This window comes from Girardinichthys multiradiatus, chromosome 4 (genome assembly GCF_021462225.1).
Source record: "Girardinichthys multiradiatus isolate DD_20200921_A chromosome 4, DD_fGirMul_XY1, whole genome shotgun sequence".
Taxonomy (NCBI): domain Eukaryota; kingdom Metazoa; phylum Chordata; class Actinopteri; order Cyprinodontiformes; family Goodeidae; genus Girardinichthys; species Girardinichthys multiradiatus.
In genome coordinates, this window is record NC_061797.1 from 40,187,293 (window position 1) to 40,209,839 (window position 22,547).

General features: G+C 38.3%; 1 protein-coding gene across 2 annotated transcripts in view; it reads left to right on the plus strand.

Annotated features, from left to right (window-relative positions):
• The first annotated feature begins 13,188 nt into the window (after positions 1-13,188).
• The window catches only part of fto (FTO alpha-ketoglutarate dependent dioxygenase), a 172,731-nt gene continuing 163,372 nt past the window's right edge, over positions 13,189-22,547 (plus strand). Inside the window, exon 1 of one of the 2 annotated variants that reach the window (XM_047363956.1) lies at positions 13,189-13,330. In XM_047363956.1, the coding sequence (XP_047219912.1) occupies positions 13,253-13,330 (78 nt within the window). In that variant the 5' untranslated portion in view covers positions 13,189-13,252. The remainder of the gene's footprint in view (positions 13,331-22,547) is intronic. The other variant, XM_047363958.1, reaches the window with a different exon arrangement.

The window sequence follows — 22,547 nt, forward strand, 5'->3', positions numbered from 1 at the left end:
GGGGTTAGATGTGAGATAGGTCAACATAGGGTCAGCTGTTTGTGTCTTCTTCTTGGCAAATATTTCTTACAATTTACAGGCATTTAGAGACTGTGTGAATACATACATATCAGCTGAAGGCTGATCCAAAATGCTGCAGCAAGAGTTCTGATCAAAATTAAAAAGAGAGATCATATTTCTCCTATTTTAGCTTCCCTTCATTGGCTTCCTGTTAAATTTACAACAGAATTAAAAATTCTCCTCCTCACATATAAAGCCCTTAATGATCTAGCTCCATCATACATCAAAGATCTGATTGTTCCATATATTCCCAACAGAGCACTTCGTTCTCAGACTGCAGGTTTACTGGTGGTTCCTAGAGTCTCTAGAAGTAGAATGGGAGGCAGATCCTTTAGTTATCGGGCTCCTCTCCTGTGGAACGAGCTCCCAGTTTCAGTCAATGAGGCAGACACCCTGTCTACTTTTAAGGCTGGGCTTAAAACTTTCCTTTATAGTTTATAGTTAGATTGGTTTAGGTTATCCTGAGCTCCAAAATGGTTTAGGTTATCCTGAGCTCTGAGATGGAGCCTCCAAAGGAGCTACAACCATTAACGTTTCACTTTTCTTTCCCATAGAAAGTACTACTGGATACGCGGTTCTGTGTTCTTTTTGTGTCTCTGCTCGGTTCTCTCAAACCCTCAGTCTGTTGCGGCAGATGGCTGCTCACACTGGGTCTGGTTCTGTTGGAGGTTTCTTCCTGTTAAAAGAGAGTTTTCCTTTCCAGTGTACATGCATGCTCAGTATGAGGGATTGCTGAAAATTCAATGCAAGCAACTGTCCACTGTCTCTACATGCTCATCCAGGAGGAATGAATGCTGCAAGTCACTGACTTGATGCAATCTGCAGAATTTCCTTAGATAGAAAACTTTTAACCAATTTGAATAATAAACTGAACCTGACTGCACTGTTTGATACTAAGAATTAATTGGAATGTATGTACCTGACTTGAAATCTTTATGATTCCATTGAATTGACTTTGTAAATTGTCTTGAGACGACGTGTGTGGTGAATTGGCGCTATATAAATAAAACTGAATTGAACTGATTAAAGTCGGCTGTTTTTAATTATTTACATTCACCTATCTGGCAGGCCAGGCAAGGACCACATTAATCAAAGAAACAGCCAATAGGGCAAGAGTAACTCTGGAGGAGTAACAGAGATTCACAGCAAAGGTGGGGAACACAACGACCAATACTCAGGCTACACATTACCCTAATTGCTGGTAATTATTTAGGAATGAGCATAGGTAGTAGAGCTGGAAAGAGTTTATGGGATTGATGGAGCTAAATACAAGAGAGTTCTTGGAAAAAAACTTTTAGAGGCTGCAAAAGACTTGAGAGTGAGAAGTAGGTTAACTTTCCAGCAGGCAGCAACCCTAAACATACAGCCAGAGCTACAATGGAAAGGTATAGATCAAAGTACATTCATGTGTTTGTCAAAGTTCAGACCTCAGTCCAATAAAGGAATCAGAATCAGAATCAGAATCAGAAAAGCTTTATTGCCAAGTACGTTTTTGGACATACAAGGAATTTGTTTTGGCGTAGTCGGTGCAATACAATACAAATTAAACAGTATAAACATATCTACAATATAATATAAATATATGTGCACAGTTTTAAGTGAGTGAGAGTAAGTATAGAGCAGTATAAGATGCAAGAGCGGTACAACAGTGTCTGTGGAAATACTCGAAAATGGATGTTCAGTGTTGCTCTCCATCCAAAAAATTCAATCTATAGAGTTGGTAAAAGATACCCTAAAAGGCAGCTTTAAAAGGTGTCAGCTGTGAAATACGATTGAGCAAATACTTTGCACAGTGGGTCTGAGTACATGCAGTATGCCCATCACACTTTGCAGAAATACATTGAAGTTTGAGGTTGCATTTAAAAAAAAGCTTAAGGGGTGCAAATACTTTTAAGGCACTCTACATGCATGGCAATCCAAAAATGTTGTCCAAAACAAAATGTTGACCAAACAAAACCTTCAAAATAATTAAAAATCACCACAATTTAGTATGAAACAGGTATCGGCGAGACTAAATGTGCGAATCATGTGTACAGTAGAGTGTTTTTACTCTTTCCTTTTCTGTTGTAATGGTAAGGAGAAACATCTCAGTTCGTTCTTTCATCTTCTATGAAAGAATGAACTGATTCAGCTAAAATTTTATAACAAAGTGACACATATTTGATTGGCATCATTAATCACACTTTTCCTTTTGTGATCTCAAGTGCAATGGAAGAAGCAGTGTGATGGCGCGAAATGTCTGCGTTGAAATGTGTGCGGAACACCTGAGGTGACTGACTCATATAGAGACACTGTGCGGTGTGACATGTACGATTCACCAGAGAGAGGGACAGAAAAAAGAGAGTGCCTCTTAATGCCTCTGTTCACGATAAAGCAGTGAATTAAGGAGACAGGGTGTGTCATCTCATTCTCTGCTTCTTTTATCATAATCTCCCCCACTATGTTCAGAGAAAAGCTCACTGGAGGCCATCAGAGCAGAACCACTGCCTGGGACATCACACAGAGATCTACCTATGGCCTATTTTAACAATTCACAATGCATTCGGCTTATGGATTAACATCCACCGTCTTAAAGCTGGAGAACTGCAAATGAAATCGGCAGTAGAAATAGATGGTCGCCTGCAGAAATATTCCTTTACTTATTTGGAATATATTTTCGTCATAATCATGACCCAAAAGTCAAAAGGGTTGAGTCAAGCTATGATTACAAAAGACCTACAGCAGATATAAATACACCGATTGACAAATGCAGAAAGCATGACTAAAAAGCTAAAAAGATAAATACAGTAAAAAAGAAATAATAAAACTGCATAAATTAACCAATTAACTGTTATACAGTTATAAACTGAATAATAATTTGTTTTCCAATTTAAATTGTTAGGAAAGTGTTATTAGACTCTGTGTCGAGGTTGTCTTTATTTTATTTCTTTTATCTTTTCTTATTAAACTAAAAAGAAGTCATTTCTTGTTTAGTAGTCCAGGTTGCATGAGTTTAGTCTTTGCAACTGGCTCTTTGGTAGACATAACAGTAAACAGTAGTCACTTTGATCCATTTTCTGGTTGAAAACATTAACCAGTATGTTGGATCAAACCTATAACCCAATCCTTCTGTGTTAAATCAACCTGGATCTGGATCGCTTCAAATTTAACCCTGAGCTGTGCTGGCCAAAATACCTAAATTGGGTTGGTTTTACCACAGTTGTTTTTTAAAGTATAGCTGGATATTATATATGGGTTTGTTTTGTACTGAAGGATGCTGTATTTTTGATTATAGGTGACATAATTGATACAGTCAGAAAGTGGGTCTCACAGTGAACCACATAGATCCAACGTGCTGTTTTTCCCATTTGTTTTTTGTTCTTTGTGAGTGGTCTTATCAGTGCGTAGAGCCTGACACTTGGCCACCATCCATTACAGCAAAATTGTTGCTGGCTTTTACGATAATTATATTTCTGCTGCTTTGATTCCAGTCCGAAGTAATAAAACACTTCTAACCCAAACCCCAAAATCTATCCACAACTACAATTAAAGTTAAAAGTGCAGTTGTTTTACGATAAGAGCTGCAGGGTTTGCAGCCACCAAGCCCTGCGCCACCTGCTTCTGATTGGCTAGTGGCATGTTATTTTCCCTCACACATAACCCAGCATGCACTAGGGTTTATTTATTAGGAATTTTTAAAAAAAGGAGTCACTAATCTGTGTTCAGTTCAGACAGCGGGCTCCCCCTATACACTTGCACACACACACATACACATCTGTGCACCAGCTGAGCAGGGAGCAGTCCCTCTGTTAGATTTTCACAAATCAAAGAGCCTGGAGTGCTTTGGCACTGTTGGGGTAGTCATTTTTTATTTTTTTTTTTACAAAAGACAAACAAGCTAAGAGCTTGGGATGTGGTCCAAAGCTGCCTTTGACACAGTGTTGAAATGAGAAGTTGGCTCTGTGACACACAGTATGATCTGCATGTGTGAAAAAGCTGTGGCATACTCTTTTTTTAAATGTTGACAATTGTCCATGGCCTATTGGGAGACACCCTACATTCTTTACTTTATGGGATCATTTTTAGAGTTGGTTAGTGACTACACACTACATTTTGATGGACATTGTGGGTCAGAAACCCATGGAAAATATTACTTCTCCTGGGTAGAAAGCAAGTGGTACTTCTGTTTTGTATGTTAAACAGATTTCAGAAGTCAGGATGTTTCCCGTTGACATCACCCAAACATCAATAACTACACAAATAGAGTGCAGAGGGAGATGACGACTTGACATGCACTTTAAATGACTCCCCAATTGTCAGAAGCCCTCTGAGAAAGCTCCGAAACATGTAATCATTAACTTATTGTGCTTAAGCAGTTGAATTAATCACTGATGGTGGTAACAGCGAAAGTTAGGATGCGAAAATGGATGATGAAGATGAAGGCCTTCCTGTGCCTCTTAAAATGATCTTGAAAGCCATTATAAACAACACACAGAAACAAATCACAGACATTCAATATGTGCACCGCAACACAATACAAAGTTTCAGCAAATGGAAACAAGACCCATTTCGGATCAAAGCATCTAATAACTGCTGAATAACCAGAAGCTGTTTTTAGTTTTGGGCCAAACCAAACAGATATGCAAACACATGTGGCACAAAAACATTTTCAATACTCGCATGAAGAATTATTGCAACATTTCATCTAATCTGGGTGTGCCCCCTTTGTAACTCTGTGGTGCTGCCATCGAGCATCCCAGTCCGTACAGTAATGGCTAACCGCCTTGAAAAATGACTCACCCACATGTTGTTAAAAGATTTGTACTGGCAAATGCAAACAGTTAATTTATTTTGCAGCAATTATGTCTATTTTTCAGGAAATTCATTTGGGGTCCTTATGAATTTCACCCTGCCATTGAGCTGGACTGTCATCAGGTGAGAAAGGTAATTTCTCAAACTGTGTGCAAGCTGTAAAATCCAAAATAAGTTTTCGACTAACCTTTAAGAAGAAAAGTCCTCGGGCTTTACTATAAACCAGGACGTTTGTCAATTGAATGTGTAGTAATTAAAAATGACGCTGCTGCAGAGAGAACACTGTATACAGGAGGATGGGTGTGATTTAAACCCTTCAACTAGCGCTAAATGTACCTGTCACCATCAGCACGCTCCATAACGTCAACTAATGTAGAAATGAGGAAAAATGTGCACGGATAAATAAACTCCCTTCAGCCTACATGTCAGTGGTCACACTGGTGGGTTTGGGTACGCTTTGGGCTGTCAAATAAATACTTGATCTCTTGTCAAACTTAAACCCACCTCATATTCATCAGTCTCACATGCATTACTAACAAATAGTTTAAATAATGCAATGTATGTTTATAGTTATTGAAAATAAAGTACATAAACCCAGCAATGACTTCAAAAAAACCTAACAGCTTTTTTACCCTTCAAGTACCACCAGTATATTGCATGTCCTTCCAGCAGCAACTGCTGTCGTATGCAGACCGCATGTGCCACTTCTTCAGAGAGCGGTCAAACAAGGAGACCTAAACCGGGTAACACTGACTCAAGGGGAAAACATGCACATTAAAGACCAGAAAAGCCCTAATAAAAAGTCCTTAATGTAAAACAGTCCCCATCAAAGAGATTTTTCTCAGTTCTTATTGAACTCTTACATATCATATTAATGCCATATCAGCCAGTGCCGGCTCTGGATTTGTTTGATGTGCAGGGCTCCTTTAACTCAAGGATAATAGGAGTGGTAATGAGAGGAGTTGCCACTTTATAAACAGTGTCAAGAGCAGGTGGGAGGAGGGGTCACACCGCACCACTGAGCCCACCTCAGTTGGACCTATTCAGAGAGACTTACCCCCTCAGATTGGCGAGTGTTTTGACAGATCAGCATATTTTGAACAGACTTCTTTGTGAAAAGTTAAGTCCGGTTGGAGTGATCATGTCATGCTGAACAAATGTGAGATTAATCCACAGCAGGCCAGCGAATCACAGGCCACAGGCTTCTCCAGAGAAACAGGTCACGTCTTCCTCTACAAAAGACTTTCCCTCCTGATGGAGTCAAGGACGAACTCAGAGACTGTATGCTTCCTTATAGAGTTTTATGACGTCTTTCAACCTTACAGTGTGCGTGAGATTTAAACAGGGGCTCTTTTGTATGTCAAAACCTCATTTTAATGGGTTTCTTATAAAAGTGCTCAGTGATCATGGTTTTCAAATCACAGCAACAGCAAAGCGCTTCCTCATTTTCGTGTCTGGAAGTGATCCCAGGCAAAGAGGTGTACCACATCTAATGCTAAGGCTCCACGCTGTGTCTGTTCGCGAACCAAAGGGCTCGTTCCTTTGGGGCTTTATGATCATTTATTGAGGCTTAATCAGTGGCCATTGAAGGGTGGGTGCTCTTCGTGTACATTTTCACAAAACCAACTATGCACTTTAAGCCCCAGCTATGGAGCTGAAAATGTTCAATCTCAGGATTGCTTTCGGTGTTGCTAAAATTATCTTATTTTATTTTTTGAATAGGTGATGGAAATTTTGTTTCGCAGGGAACAGGAACTACTCAGTTTTTACAACTCTGAGATGAACTGACTCAAACAAAGGTGCTTGGACATAACTTTGGCTGATGCACAGGAAACGTAGGAGAGTAAAAAATGTAAAAATTCAAAGTAACATACAGGAAATAGGAAAGGAATAAGGAACAATTTGCAATGGAAAAGTAAATATGGTAATTCAAAGGAAACTATAACTGACAGTTATTAATAATAAATAAATTTGTAATAAATAAAATAAAGAAATGTATCCTTTTACTTCTGCTTCATATTTATGTGCTACTTTGCATTAGTCTCTCACATAAAATCCAAATAAAATACACTGAAATTGGAGGTATAGAAAAAGTGAAAAAAGTTCAAGGTGTGTTAACATTTTTGAAAGGCACTACAGCCTTAAAAACTAAACTAACAGAACCTTTCCAGACACATGCCAACCTTTCCTCTAATGTTGGAAATGGCCATCACTATTTCAATCTCTATTGTCAGCTCATCATCTTTTAGTAGGTTTAAACTTTTGCTTTTGAAGAATCACAAGACTTTTATGGCACAAGCAGACATTAAAGACTAGAAAGTCCTCAACAATACAGCCACGTATGAGGTTTAATTGTCCTTGTTACAATTGTAGAGCCATGTTTTGCTGTTGACATTAACAGGCCACAAGGTCTGAGGCCCATAGGTGCCCAGGCGCTGCAAAGAGACTCTGTAGGAGTGATGTGGGGTCTTAAAAAAACAACAAAGGACAAAAGTGGTGGCAGGAAAGAAAAGAAAATCTTGAACTAAGGGAAGACATAACTGTTTGGAAGATTTTAACACACAAGATAAATAATACATTTCAGCTTTAGATCCAGCTATTACTGCCTGCAAAGAAATCTTTGATGTTAATTGAAACCACTGGACAGCAATCTGCTTTATAGTACTGACAAATAACAGCTTCCTAGGGCTTAGCATTAGAGGTTAGCGAGCAGAGGAGGCACATACTTGTTCCATATGGTCATTCAGTATAGATGGTCCTGGGTCTCGGCTGTGGTGATTGTAAAAAGCTGTTTAAAATTCCTTGCATTACCTTCTCCGGAGATCCTGCAGGACAACTATTTGTTTCCTCTCTTTCATAGTGTAACTATAATTTGATAAAACTGTGGTTTCAAAAGGTAGCTCAATTGAAACCCGTGCATCTGAAACATATTTTACACAAAGATGCATCTCTTTTGTCTTTTTGAGTTTTTGGAAGATACAGTAGTTTAGAAGATGATTGCTGGACTTTGGTTGCAATACAGACACAACAAAATGGTCTCTATCTCCCCAGGAAATACCACTTTCTAAATCGGGGTTGTTTTCTTATTATCCTTTTTTCTTCCAGTGACTTTTTATGCGCTCATTATATCGTGAAAGAGAAGCCTTGTCAAAGTGTCATCCAGGGCTGATGCAATGCACATTAACAGGAAACATGTCTCCATTCTGAGCACCAACACATTAGCCAGATCCATTCATAGGACATTTTGATGATAGAAGAAGTTCAAAGTAGTTCTTCCTCCCCTCTTTCACCCCAGACGAAACCACATCAGAGAAGGTACAGAGGTGACCTCGTGTGATGCCAGACCCAGCAGGTCAGACATAAGAGCGGAGGTGCCTACATTAGACCATGATTCACTGTTCAGCAAATGACAGGCGCTGTTGAAGAAGGTAATTGGCTTGTCTTACTGTAAAGAGCCTACACATTATGATTGGTCACAGAGCCTCAAACACAAGCATCAAACACAAAAATGGAAAGAAGTTTTTCCTCCTCAGCGCGCTCCCCATCATGATGACTGACAGTGAGAACATTTGAATATGAGTTTCACTCATTCCCTGTGGGAACAAACTTTAATGGTGGACAGAGTGTGTGAACTGAAGAGAGTAAAAAGGGATTTTAACATCACCAGCACAAAGATGTGGGAGTTTAAATGTGCAGATGAGGCTCAATCCAAACACAAAAGTAATCAATCCCCTTGATGTTTTTCACATTTTTTCACATTAAATACACAAGCTGCTATGAATTGCAATTGTGAAGCTGAACAAAATATTAAATGATTTTTCTTTTAATTTACAAATACATTTTTTTAAAGAGGGGTCCATTTATGCTCAGCCTGCTCTACTCTGATAGCCCTAAATAACATTGAGCAGAACCAGCTGTTTTCAGAAGTGACATGATAACTGAATATTGTTTATCTGTGTTTAATTTATTCAAAAAACTGCTCCTCTGTCATGGCCTCAGAGGTTTGTTAGAGAACATTAGTGAATAACCAGTGTCATCAAAACCGAGAAAGACACCAGACAGAACGGAGAAAAGCAGTAGAGAAGTTTAAAGTAGAGTTAGGCTACAAAACAACATAAAAAAGCTGAATATCTCATGGAGCACTGTTCAATCAATCATCCAACAAGGCAAAAAAGGCAGTTGGTACAACTACAACCTTACAAACACGTGAGAGACCAGGCAAACTCCATGTTAGCCAGAGAACAACAATAAACTTCAGGATCACTTAATTCTTTCTAGGATGATGCAAACAGTTTGTCCTAAAAATTGTATCTCATTTTAAATCTAATGTTGTAAAAGTACAATAGTACTGAGGATCTACTTTCCTGTTATCTATGTAAATGTGATCTTGATTGTCAGCCCTTGGCTAATACTACTGTTTTAAAAGCTTTGGTGTCAACATAGTCAGTTTTCTATCACCATTTCCTTTTTATGTTTTCAAAGAAGCAATGGATTCTAATGTGACTTGATAGATGCTGTGTTGGGCCTTGGAGTAAATAAAACTTTACTAATGCATTATTTCAAGTCACACTACAACTGCACATCATGAAAATGCAACAACGGTACAGTTATTCTATAGGACAAAGTAGCTATTTGGAGAAAAACAAATACCGGGTTTTAAAATATGGTCATCTATTATGTAAATGTGGGTCATTTAAAACGTATTTACATTCAACGGGCGCTTATATTCTTGCTAGCTTTAGGGGTTACTGTCAAACGTTTTGTTCAGTTTCTGATCAAAATGGAAAAAATTGGACCAGTTGGAGATATACACTGCAGAACAGGAGGGCTTTCGGCATTGAGGTTATTTGTTTAAAGTTACTGATTTCCATTTGGAAGCAGATCCAACGATTAAGAAACACCAGTTTTGGGACTTCCATATTGGTAACTACAGGCTAGCTGATAAAAGTTTTTCCATGGCCAATGTCACTGCCAATATATATATAAAAAAAAAAAACAATAATGCAGTCAATAACTGAGTCTGACTATTTTGTTTAAAACCCATTTGTTTGTCTTTATGTTATTTATTTATTTTTTTTGACCAGGGAATGTTGCCATTTCTTTGGGTCTGAACATCTTTTAGGCTGAAACAAGTGGGCTGAGGCAGCAGCTTCTTTCTACTTCTTTGCCTTTCTGGTGGTGGGGACATTTTAGTGGGCTTACATTAGATTCATAGATCTTCTGTGTCTTTTGTACAGCCTTGGGATAAGAGAAATTGCCTGGTACAGATAATAAAATTGGAAATGATTACTCTGCGACCCTTTGGTGTCCAGTACTTATCGCAATACTTGCCGCTCGCTTTAAATCCAGCTGCCCACAACTATTGTCCTGCTGACCATCCCAAGTCTGCTAGGATATCGGCCAATATTTGTTAAATAGTTTGATGTCCAGTATTTTAAAAATATGGTTGCAATCTATTGGCCAGCTGATCTAAATGACTTACACTTTGCTGCAAAAAGTATACAATATATTTAATGCCCGAAATTACTTTTACTCACCTTCTTATAAGATTCAAGCTGTAAAGTTCACCATGGAATATGTACTGTGCTCATAGCAACAAACCAACATACTAAAATTACAAATAAAAATACTTTCTTTTTTCTATTTTCTTATTTTGTGTTATGTATTTGCTTTTTTGTAATTTGCTAATAATTAACAAAAGACCTGACAAAAGACAAATCTAGTTTTTCCTGAGTTTTATTAATATGCAAAATCTAATTGTAAATCATCAAATTGTACAGTTGATGGGATTCATGGGACTGTCAGTCTTCACATAACCTTCACTTTCCTGTTTTTACCAAGGTTTGTCCAGCTGAGTGTGAACAATAATGGCTGAGAACTGAACCATGTGGAACACCGTTAGACTTGCAGTGAGTCTGAGGTAGAACTCTTAATTGCCTGGGCTCTACGTATGACTCAATTAGCAAACAATCCCACTGCTTGTTTAGAAAAAAACATATCTTTAATAAATGCAACAGATTGAAGGGCTTTAGAGAAATTCAAATACATGGAATGACAGCGAGGCTTGTCATCAAGTGCGTTAGTTATGTTGATAACCTTCATTACAGCAATGAGAAAAAAGTTGATTTAAATATTTAAACTTAAAAAGGTGGCATACTGGCCCAGATATACCTTTAATTTTAGAAAGCCAGGCTCTAAAGTGTTTGCATTTTGGGGATTTAATTACATAACTTTAGACCCCTTCTGCCATCAGTCGTAGTAAAGAAACTAAAAACCAAATAAAAAATACAAAAGTTCTTGAAAACAATTAACTTTCATGTTTTGGTTTGTGCACTAATGAGATCTAGAGTATTAACTGATGCAGACTGATTTGCTTGGAGGTTGATTTTATTCGTTTTAGTACAGTTGCTGTGTCGTTATGTTTTCAGTTTTTCCTGCAAAGTTGAGATAACTAACCACTAGCCGCATAATCAAAACAGATTTTATACATTTTTAATTATTCTATATACCTTTATGATTGAGATTAAGACTAAATTATCTGTGATATTTGATTGTTTGTCAGTGACCAAAATATCAAATGAATTCTTCTGCCTCAGAGATGGGTAGGATCACGATCCCATAATAATGAACAGGAACTGAAGTTTCAGCAGGAGTCACAACATATGTGCCATATGTATTTGTTAAAAATCTGCTAGATTATGTTCACTCAAAGAGCAGCAGATCTTTCAAAGTAAGCCAAAATTGTTTATGTTAACCATAAATATGACTGACAATTGGAATATGTGAATCATAGTTAGACACATGAAAGGAACACATACTGTGTAATGACAAATGAAGGTTTAATGTAGGCAGATTCTGACATAATAACAAAGATTATACAAAAGAAATTATTTACAACACTAGATTTTTCTAGATCTTTCCACACATATGGATCTAGTTTTCATGAAAAGGTAGTGTAAGGGTATTTTTCAAACATATTCTCGCCTTGGAGGACTAGGACAGATGGGAGGAAATGTAGGTTATAAATAGGAATCAAAAGAACTGTCATTCTTTAATAACTACGGATACCAGACACACTTACATCTTTCATAGTGGGTGAGCTTTTAAGCACTTTGCAAGACAGGTAAGCAAAACATATGTGTTAAATCACTTTTGTGTGCTCACTCGGGTCAGCTCTACCATAAAAGAAAAGATATTACAAAGGGAACTAATGAAGACACTGATCAAAGTATGTAATGGTAATATGTAACAGGTGTTTCAGACCCCTGCAATCCACCCCTGCGCCACCCTCCAACAGCCAACACCAGACCATCCGTGAAACTCGAATGCATTTCACATGTGCTTTGATAGGAACAATGGACAAAACATATTTCAGTACTGTTCGACCCACGTTATGAGCAGTCTGGTTCAGTGCTTGGAAGGGCATTTGCAGGTGATAGATAAAGGCAGCCACACTGCCGATGTGTGTTTATGGTGCACTTTCATGATCTGTGGTGAGTTGAAACGGACTGACGTATAGCTGAAGCCCACACCGGCAGAAAAGCAGGCACCTGGATTTGAGATGCATGCAAGAGTTGAAAGAAGGTTGGCATGACTTAAGCTGGAACCTGTTCAAAGCGCGATTGCTATTTTTACACATGGCTTAGGATGAAAGTAGCACTGCTTTTGATTGTTAAAAAACTTGGGGACCATATGGAGTGTTCATGTTAAACATTTCTTTTAAAGAACAACATAAACATAACTAACTTAAGATTACTTTAAATTTGAAAACAAAAGAAATAAACATCAAGAGACAGTAACTACAAAATGCAATGAAATGTATTAATCAGTGCTTTGAAAAATGGAGGAAAGATGTGCCTGCATCTCAGAAAAATAAAGAAATACAGAAACTAGATAAATGAATAAATAAAATAAATAGATAAATTAATTAATTAATTAATTTATTTATGGTAAATAAATAAACATCCAGTCTCTTTTTTTCATATTTTAATATTTTTACTCAGTAAAGAATTACTTATGAAAATTTTAGGTAATAATATGGAATCCCACAGAGACATTATTTATATGTATTCACACATTTAATAGCAGGTATTCATAATGCGTAAACTCAATTTATCACGTTTTTAACCATTTCAGTACCAGTGTCGCACCTGCGCAGAGCGTTCTGATTCTGCTTCCGCTTCGAGAACTCTTTCACTTCTGGGATTTGTAGTTCTCTCATCTGCGCTCTTAGAATCCCTGTTAAGAAATTGTTACCAGAACGCGATGAACGCCACGGTGCGTGGCTTGTTGACTTGCAAATAAACAAAATCAACTTGTCTCTTATGTGAACTGTGAGTCAGACTGAAAAAATGTCGAAAATGCGTTTTTTCGTGCACTACAACAACCAACATCGCCCCTAATGAAAGCGAGGCAGTGTAAACACAACTCCAGGAACATGAAAAGATCGGGTGACAGTGAGGGAGAGAAGAGAAGAAAGGTATTGATAGCGTTTTTCTCCGTTCGGTCTGGCATATTTCTAAGCCCTGTCGCTGGTTGAATGTCTAACGCTCCGTATGCGGTGCTGCTGGCTGCATTCTGGAGGCTACAAAGCTGCGAATGTCAGCGCATACCTCACCTTGCCTGTTTCCTTTATTGTGTTTTTCCATTTTCCCCCTCTCAGTCTGCCACAATGAAGAGTTACAGTCACATTGAAAGCGCGGTTTTATCAAGCAGATGCACTGCTTTAGGTTGCAGGAAGTCTGAGCTACACTCCATATCAATTGGAAATACGACATGGTGCGAATTAAAATAAAACGCATTTATTAGAGTATAGAATACTCTCAATTATCATAAACACACACACACACACACACATATATATATATATATAAAAAATTACAACAAGACGTTAAAGCCCTCATTTGGATGTAGCATTTGGGTTTTACTCTGGTATGAATGGGATAGAGAAAAAGAGCTGCTAATTGTGTTGCAGCAACAACTCAGTGCAACAGTTAAAACAAATAGTGAAGTTATTCATCAGTGTTTGGGATTTTGGTCAGCTGCCAGGCCAGCAGTCTCCAGCTGCTTTAGGCTTTACTGCTCATACATCGGCTTATAAGCTGCACTGTGATAGTGCAGGAGAAACCAGTTAATTCCCTTATTATTAATTATGACCTTTCCTGTCATATGACTAAGCATATTAACTCAATATTCATAAAAGTTTCATGCCACAACAGAGTATTTAAACTAAAAGAGCTCTAAAAGAACTTTGATATCAACATCATGTGTTTAGGGAAAAAAAAAAAGACAGCTGCAGCGTTTTAAAAGCTAAAATTCCTGTGTAATTTATGTTCCTCAATTTACATTAATGATGGATGAACTATTCATCTTTTTCAGTGCTTCCAAAAAATGTCTGCTACCTGAAGTATTCTTTTCCAGCCATTGTTGAATATTTCATTTTCACATTAAAAACAGTGACTCTGAATATTTTTGCCTTGAAACATACATTCAGTTTGCTTTCATATTCGATTAAAGTGAAATTGCAATTAAATTAGGATAAAGATATTCTAGTTATGTTTACATTAATACTGGCAATTCTCAAAACAGCAACTCTCAGTAGAAACTAAAAAGTTATTTTTGACGGGACGGCACAGCTGGTAGAATAATCAGTAATGAGCCGATTGGAATTCAAACAGCAGCCACAGACCTGATAGAAACTTAACTAGTATCTGTATCAAAGTAGTTTTAGTTTTGAAGTTTCAGAAACTCATCAAATGGTCCTTCATGCTGTTTCTAGAGTTTAAAGTCCTTTTTATGAGATGCTGGAGAATATATCAAATTGACAGGCTTCTTCTATTGCTTCACACTGCCGGTCAGCTGGCTGAGCCGTGTTAACATCTTGATACCATGAAACTGTGGTGTATTTACTCAAAGTTATCTTACCTTGAGAATGCCATACTGATCCACGTGTTCCTAGTAGTACTTAATAAAGTGCGGGACTTAGTATTTCTATGCATTTTAGAGGTGAGGGGAGATGTTGTTTTGTGATAATTAGGAGTAGGCATGGGCCAATATGAGAGTTCCATGTTTTGATAATCTTGAGTGGAACTACTACAGTTTTACTGTATCATGGATGTTACACAAAAAGTTTAATAAAAATCATATAACATAGTTCAATTTCTCTAACTTTAAACAGAAAAGCAACCATTATTCATTCTGCTACTCAAAGTCATACATGTTGTCACAGTTATAATAATGTTATCTATACCATAAATGTATTGTTATTTTGATTCTGATTGGTAGACCAAAACAAAACATATAATGAAATATACTCTCCTTATTGAACAGAATGTCATGGAGTAAATGTAAGGCAAGAGTAAAATGTAGTAGCTGATTTTCAGCCTGCTGACCTGCAGTGCATCTTTTCTCTAACAACATCTCATTGGGACAGTAATGTGTATACTTTGATACCGGTAATCAGCAATGCCTAATCACGATTAGAATAATGCTGTTCTGGACTGTTGCACTTATACTCTTGCCTCTTATTGTTTGCATGTTTGTTTTCCTCTTGTCCTCCAACTTGGTGACTCTCTGCTGAGGCACATGTGTTTGGATTATGTTAGACAGCAGTAAAACTATGTAAGACGTGGTTCCTCCTGTTTATGAAAGCAGTCATGGCGGCCAGATGAGGGCTCAGAGAAGGAACTCATTCCGGCTGGCCCTCCAGGCAGTCGGCCGGCACAGACCTAATGGCTTAGGTTCCTTTTTTCATAAGATAAATAAAAGATTGCGCAAGTGCCAATGTAATGGCAAAATTACTTTATCAATGTAAAGCAGCCAAAATAGAAGTGCATTCACTTTTAACCAGGTTTTATTGTATCTGTTGTTCTTTAATAGGACAGTGAGGGGAACTTTAGATATTATCTGGCTTTCTTAAATATTAAATCTGTCTTTCAGGTTCTGCGCAGGGTTGGAGATTCATTTTAATGGGTGCTTGTTCATTTAAAGAAAACCACGCCTCAGATGATTAATGCCATACAATTACACAGTCTAGTTACATACCCTCTTATGTGCAATTCCACATTACCACACACTTAAATGTTTTTTAAGTAGAATTTTAGGACATTAATATGCTTTGATTTAAACCATTCTATTGTATCTATGGCTGTACGTTAATTTTGCTTTCAGCTAGATTAAACTCTTCCCCAGTCTTTCGCAGTGTGTTTGGCACTATTTGTCTTCCTATTGAGCCTAACCAGCTGACTTGACTCGGCTAAAGAAAGCATCCCCTCAACATGATGCTACCACTGTCATGCTTCACTGTGGGCATGGTGTATTCAGGAGAATGTATGTTGTTAGCTTTACTCCTCACAGACCATTTTGCATGTAAGCTTACAAGTTACATTTTGGTCACATTTGACCAGATCACCTTCTGCCACACATTTGCTGTTGGGCTGCTTGTTGGAAACTCTAGATAGGACTTCACACTGATTTATATTTGTCTATCATATAAACATAATACACTACAAAATAATAATAGTACACTAATGTTTTTGATGAACGTTTGCATGGCAATGTACAACAAGCAAATATCTGAGTGAGTTCTGATAATCATTGCTAAGAGGTTTGTAGTACCCAGTTGCCGCTAATCCACTGCAGACATGTAGAGTCCTCAGTAATAATCTTACAGAAGCCCTTTTTTTTGGAAGGTTTTGGAACCAAGCAATTTGGAATCCATCTTTTCATCAAATGTTTAATGTCTTTTGCTTCTTTGCTTAGTTTTTTGTTAAATCAATGAACATACAGTACAGACCAAAAGTTTGGACACACCTTCTCATTCAAAGAGTTTTCTTTATTTTCATGACTATGAATATTGTAACTTCACACTGAAGGCATCAAAACCATGAATTAACACATGTGCAATTATATACTGAACAAAAAAGTGTGAAACAACTGAAAATATGTCTTATATTCTAGGTTCTTCAAAGTAGCCACCTTTTGCTTTGATTACTGCTCCGCACACTCTTGGCATTCTGTTGATGAGCTTCAAGAGGTAGTCACCTGAAATGGTTTTCCAACAGTCTTGAAGGAGTTCCCAGAGATTCTTAGCACTTGTTGGCCCTTTTGCCTTCACTCTGCGATCCAGCTCACCCCAAACCATCTCGATTGGGTTCAGGTCCGGTGACTGTGGAGGCCAGGTCATCTGGCGTAGCAACCCATCACTCTCCTTCTTGGTCAAATAGCGCTTACACAGCCTGTAGGTGTGTTTGGGGTCATTGTCCTGTTGAAAAATAAATGATGGTCCAACTAAACGCAAACCGGATGGAATAGCATGCCGCTGCAAGATGCTGTGGTAGCCATGCTGGTTCAGTATGCCTTCAATTTTGAATAAATCCCCAACAGTGTCACCAGCAAAGCACCCCCACACCATCATACCTCCTCCTCCATGCTTCACGGTGGGAACCAGGCATGTAGAGTCCATCTGTTCACCTCTTCTGCGCTGCACAAAGACACGGTGGTTGGAACCAAAGATCTCAAACTTGAACTCATCAGATCAAAGCACAGATTTCCACTGGTCTAATGTCCATTCCTTGTGTTCTTTAGCCCAAACAAGTCTCTTCTGCTTGTTGCCTGTCATCAGCAGTGGTTTCCTAGCAGCTATTTTACCAAGAAGGCCTGATTCACACAGTCTCCTCTTAACAGTTGTTCTACAGATGTGTCTGCTGCTAGAACTCTGTGTGGCATTGACCTGTTCTCTAATCTGAGCTGCTGTTAACCTGCGATTTCTGAGGCTGGTGACTCGGATGAACTTATCGTCCGCAGCAAAGGCGGCACTTGGTCTTCCTTTCCTGGGGCGCTCCTCATGTGAGCCAGTTTCTTTGTAGCGCTTGATGGTTTTTGCGACTGCACTTGGGGACACTTTCAAAGTTTTCCCAATTGTTCGGACTGACTGAGCTTCATTTCTTAAAGTAATGATGGCCACTTGTTTTTCTTTATTTAGCTGCTTTTTTCTTGCCATAATACAAATTCTAACAGTCTATTCAGTAGGACTACCAGCTGTGTACTGTATCCACCTCCTGCACAACACAACTGATGGTCCCAACCCCATTTATAAGGATTGAAATCCCACTTATTAAACCTGACAAGGCACACCTGTGAAGTGAAAACCATGTCAGGTGACTACCTCTTGAAGCTCATCAACAGAATGCCAAGAGTGTGCGTAGCAGTAATCAAAGCAAAAGGTGGCTACTTTGAAGAAACTAGAATATAAGACATATTTGCAGTTGTTTCAGACTTTTTTGTTCAGTATATAATTCCACATGTGTTAATTCATAGTTTTGATGCCTTCAGTGTGAAGCTACAATATTCATAGTCATGAAAATAAAGACAACTCTTTGAAGGTGTGTCCAAACTTTTGGTCTGTACTGTATGTGAAATGTTAACTATTGTTGCTCGACTGAGTAAATATATACTTGGTATAGCACAACAAATTTTCTTGGGTTTTGTCTAGAGCTGCACAATTTCTCAAATTATCACGATTTCTATTTCGCAACCATAAAGGGCTGCTTGGATGCAATATTGAGTAGGTTATAATATTTCAGGTTCCAGGTATTAAAATTCTTTGAGTTGTGGGCATAAAAGCCTGATTAGATCTTAGTGACCAAGATGTTAAAGCTTAGGGAACATAGTGGGGACATCATCATGAGGTGAAGGAAAGAGAAGAGTGAGAAAGTGTGGGTGATTGCAATTATTATTTTCATCGCTATATTCAGAAATATTACAATTTTATGTTGGTCAAATGATGTGCAGCCATACTTTTGACAAGTCAGACCTAAAAGTAATATTTCCTTTGCATTAGCACAGCAGCCCCTACTTCACCCTAACCAGCGTAACGATTCCATTTGGCTTGTAAATGACTTTAAAACATTTCATTGTGCTCTATCAGTATTGTCATCACATGATGAGTTTCCACTTATGCCTCGGCAAGTGAGAAAACAGCTCTGACCCTTAACCCGATGTTCTTTGATGCAACCTCCCCATATCAATGTTCTTTGAAGCAAACTCGCCATTTGTACAGTGATGACAAGTAGGAAGTGTTGGGTCGAAACAGAAAGTGTATGTGTGTATGTGTGTGAGCAGCCGCCTAAGTAATGATCACACAGGGTCACCAGATGTTGTGAGGTCCTGCGCTCGGCCCGGCCCATTGCTTAGATCAGCCTCATTGGTTTGCTCTAGTTGCGGTACCTTGCGCAAGCTGTTTAGGGTATTTAATTTCTAAACACTCATTAAAATGGTTTGTGTTTCCCTTGGTGGGCCTGTTAAATTAACAGCTACTGAGGTAAAAGCTGATTATGTAGCCACACATCCGGACATGGTTAATCAATTCTCCCCTACAAAATGTTAGCTGATGAATTAGTGTAAAGCAAACGATTTATGGCAACTAATGCCAATGTCCTGTCATGTCAGGGGTGATGTTTTAGCAAGTGGGGGGTGTCAGATTTAGCACATTCAGCAGCTTCACGCTCTACCAGCCATCTTTTCTCCCTCTAAACCTAAGCTACATGCTGCTTGCTCTATTAATGGGCCAGTAATGGTGAAATAGTGTTAGGTACTGACATAAAACCTGGGTATGTGTACCTGAGGTTGAGTAGCACATAATCTCCTATGGCGCTAGATTTACACCTAGGCTTTGTATTGAATGGTGATGGTGGAACACTTGGCATGGGGCTCTCAAAGCTTCATCAGACCCCCGCTGGTTGGACTGTATTAAAGCTGGTGCTTAGAAAAATACGGCTGTGGCAGATAATGATACTATTACACTAATGGAGTTGGCAAATGAAGGAGAACCCAGATGCCCTGCTTTATTACCAGAGGGGGTCATTTCCTCACTGCATTCCTAATGACCTGAGCACACAGTATTGATCAGGCTATCATGCTGCTAATCCTCTACAGAATTACTTATCGCTGCCTAGGTGTCGATCCGCCACATGCCCTGTGCTCGCCTAGTCGCTGGGCGGCTGCTATTCGTCCAGTGGGGACCCACCGGGCCACTCACCCAGTCATGATTTAGGACCAAGCAGGGATGGCGTCTGGGAGGTCCTCAACTATAAGCTGGTTCCTGGTGTAAAAACGAAGGGAGGCAAATGAAACTAACAGCTTTCATTTAATTAAGGAGCCGGCAGTGATGTAGTTCCCTTCTCTTTATGGCCTTGCTGGCCACTGTGGAGCAGAAGAAGCTGTGTAGTTGGGTGTTGATTTTCTGTGTTGTACTGTAAATAAGAACAGTCAGCTGTTTTGCCATTATCAGCAGCAGAAGGTGATGACCACTAAGGTTAATTTGATGTCCAAATGCTTCTCTGTGCTTTGTTTCTCTGGATACAATTACTTTCCTGTTCATTGTTTGGTTACACCATAAAACAGAGAAAAACATTTTGTAAATTATTTATGGTATGCATCATTTTAACATGACCAAAGATAGTATGCTCTGAGATGGTCAGTAGTATAAATTAATTAAGGGTCAGAACCTTTTGCCCAGGGATTGTGACTTGCCATATTATTGGGCCCTTTACTGGGCCTCTGTGTGCATTATCATCCCCAGGACCCTGGAAATGTGGCATCCCTGCCCATACACACCCGTTTATTCACCTCTGGCCTTGGCTAATCAAAGAGTTTACCTTAAGGGGTGCATTTGCACTGTTAGTTAGCATTAGTCCTGTAGCTATAAAGAAGTATTTATATATTTCCATCTGAAACAACCTGTCTTAGCTAGGGAAACGAGCTATTGATCCAGATATTTAGTCATTTCTTTCTGTGTGCGCCATCAATATTGTACAAACATCCATCCATGCGTCCATGTGAGAGTTGACCTCGGCCCTGGCCTCCATTTTTGCTCCCATTGGAGCTCAATGATATACTATTATGAAAAGTAAAATCAATGAATGAATATGAAATTTTGGTGTGTAATATAGTGCTGGCCCTAGGCCCCAGGTCTTTCTATTGATCGCCCATCTGAGCGTTAGAGGGGGCTGATTAGTGTGCTGCTGAGCTTTTCATCTACATGTCTTTACCTTGTCTTGGCTGTTTGATCTGTGCTCATATATCTGGATTGACATTTTTACACATCAGTTTGGGTACTCAAACCATTCAGACATTAAAATTCCTGAAAGCTCTACAAAACCTGTGATACCATTAAGTTAACAGAGCAAGAGATGCAATGACACTAAAATGTATGGATAGTATTCAGTGTTTTAAATGTGGTAAAATTGTAAACTCTAAATGTGTCATTCGAGGTGGAAAGAGTCTATTCCATAGCAAACTAAAATTTATTGGAAGGCAAGGGCTGTAAATGATTATATCTTTAAAATATTACAGAGAAATAAACTGATAAAGTTATGAGTGACATATTAAATGAAAACATAGATTATCTTGGTACAGCTGAACCTTCAAGGGAATTGGACACGTAAATATATGAAATATCTGAATTTAAGGTTAGGATGTTTTATTTAGATATCTCGCTATCAGAAATAAAGAGAATGGTCTTACGTGGATTGTTCCACATTGCACAGAAATAGTTTTTTGTACAGAGATTTACAAAACATACTTTAGATTCAATTAAAAAAAAATGCTAAAATAACATTTCAGTGTTTTTGTGTTTAGTTTGGACCAGAATTGATAGAAACATGCGTAAAAACACAAAGGACTTTGATTGAGCTGTTTAGTTGCTGTTTCTTTTTGTAGTCCTTAGGGCTTTGTTTATTTTGGTAACCTGTTTCCTTTTATCACCTTTTGGGTGTGCATTGAATGTTTTTAAATTTTCTTGTTCTGTGTGTTGATCTGTTCAGCCATTTAGTCCTATTAGACTCACTAGATGCCTCTGTCCTCAGCTGATTTCATCCAATGATCAGTCACACCTGGTCCATATCCCAGTAATCAGCCTTCCCCCAGTATACAGTTAGGACCAAAATTATCCATAACCCAGCAGATTTAGCTTTAGGTAATCTTTTAACTTTACAAGCGTTTCTTCTCACAGGAAATATATTATTGTTTTTGAATGGCCCAGCCAGAGTCCAAACCTGAATAGAGAATCAGTGGATGGGATTAAAGATTAGGGTAATGGCAGGGAGGCCTTCCAACCTCAGTGACTTGGAACTCATCACCAAATATACATTGTCATAAAACCAGTGGAAACATGCAAAAATCTAGTCAGACATTTTATTATCTGGCTGCTGTAATGCCACTATATTTTTTTTATCGATTATGGAGAAAGGTATTAATAATTTGCCAAATGTCAGTTTTTAATGAAATAATAAACAATATTTTTCTGAATATACAATGCTTTTCCCAAGTTTTGTTGCCTTTTGAGAGATACCTCTATCATTTCTTATCAGACACAAACCTCTTGCTTAAATAAAAATTATATTATATAATTATATATATTATATAATGTTAAATCTATATTTGCCAGGGGTATAAATAACTATGGGCTTAACTGTATTTTCTTCCTGTTTCCTGACATTCTTTGTAAGTCCCTTCCATAACAATCACCTCATGCTTCTAGTCCTTGGACTTGCTCAGTTTTGGTTTTTGTCTCTGCTTAAGACTTTGAGCAAGTTTTTTTGCATTAAGTCCACTTCATGTCTGCCAGCCTACCTGCCTTTGGGTCCAATAACACTTCACATTTGACATTGGTTTTCCCGAATTTGCAGTTAGATCCC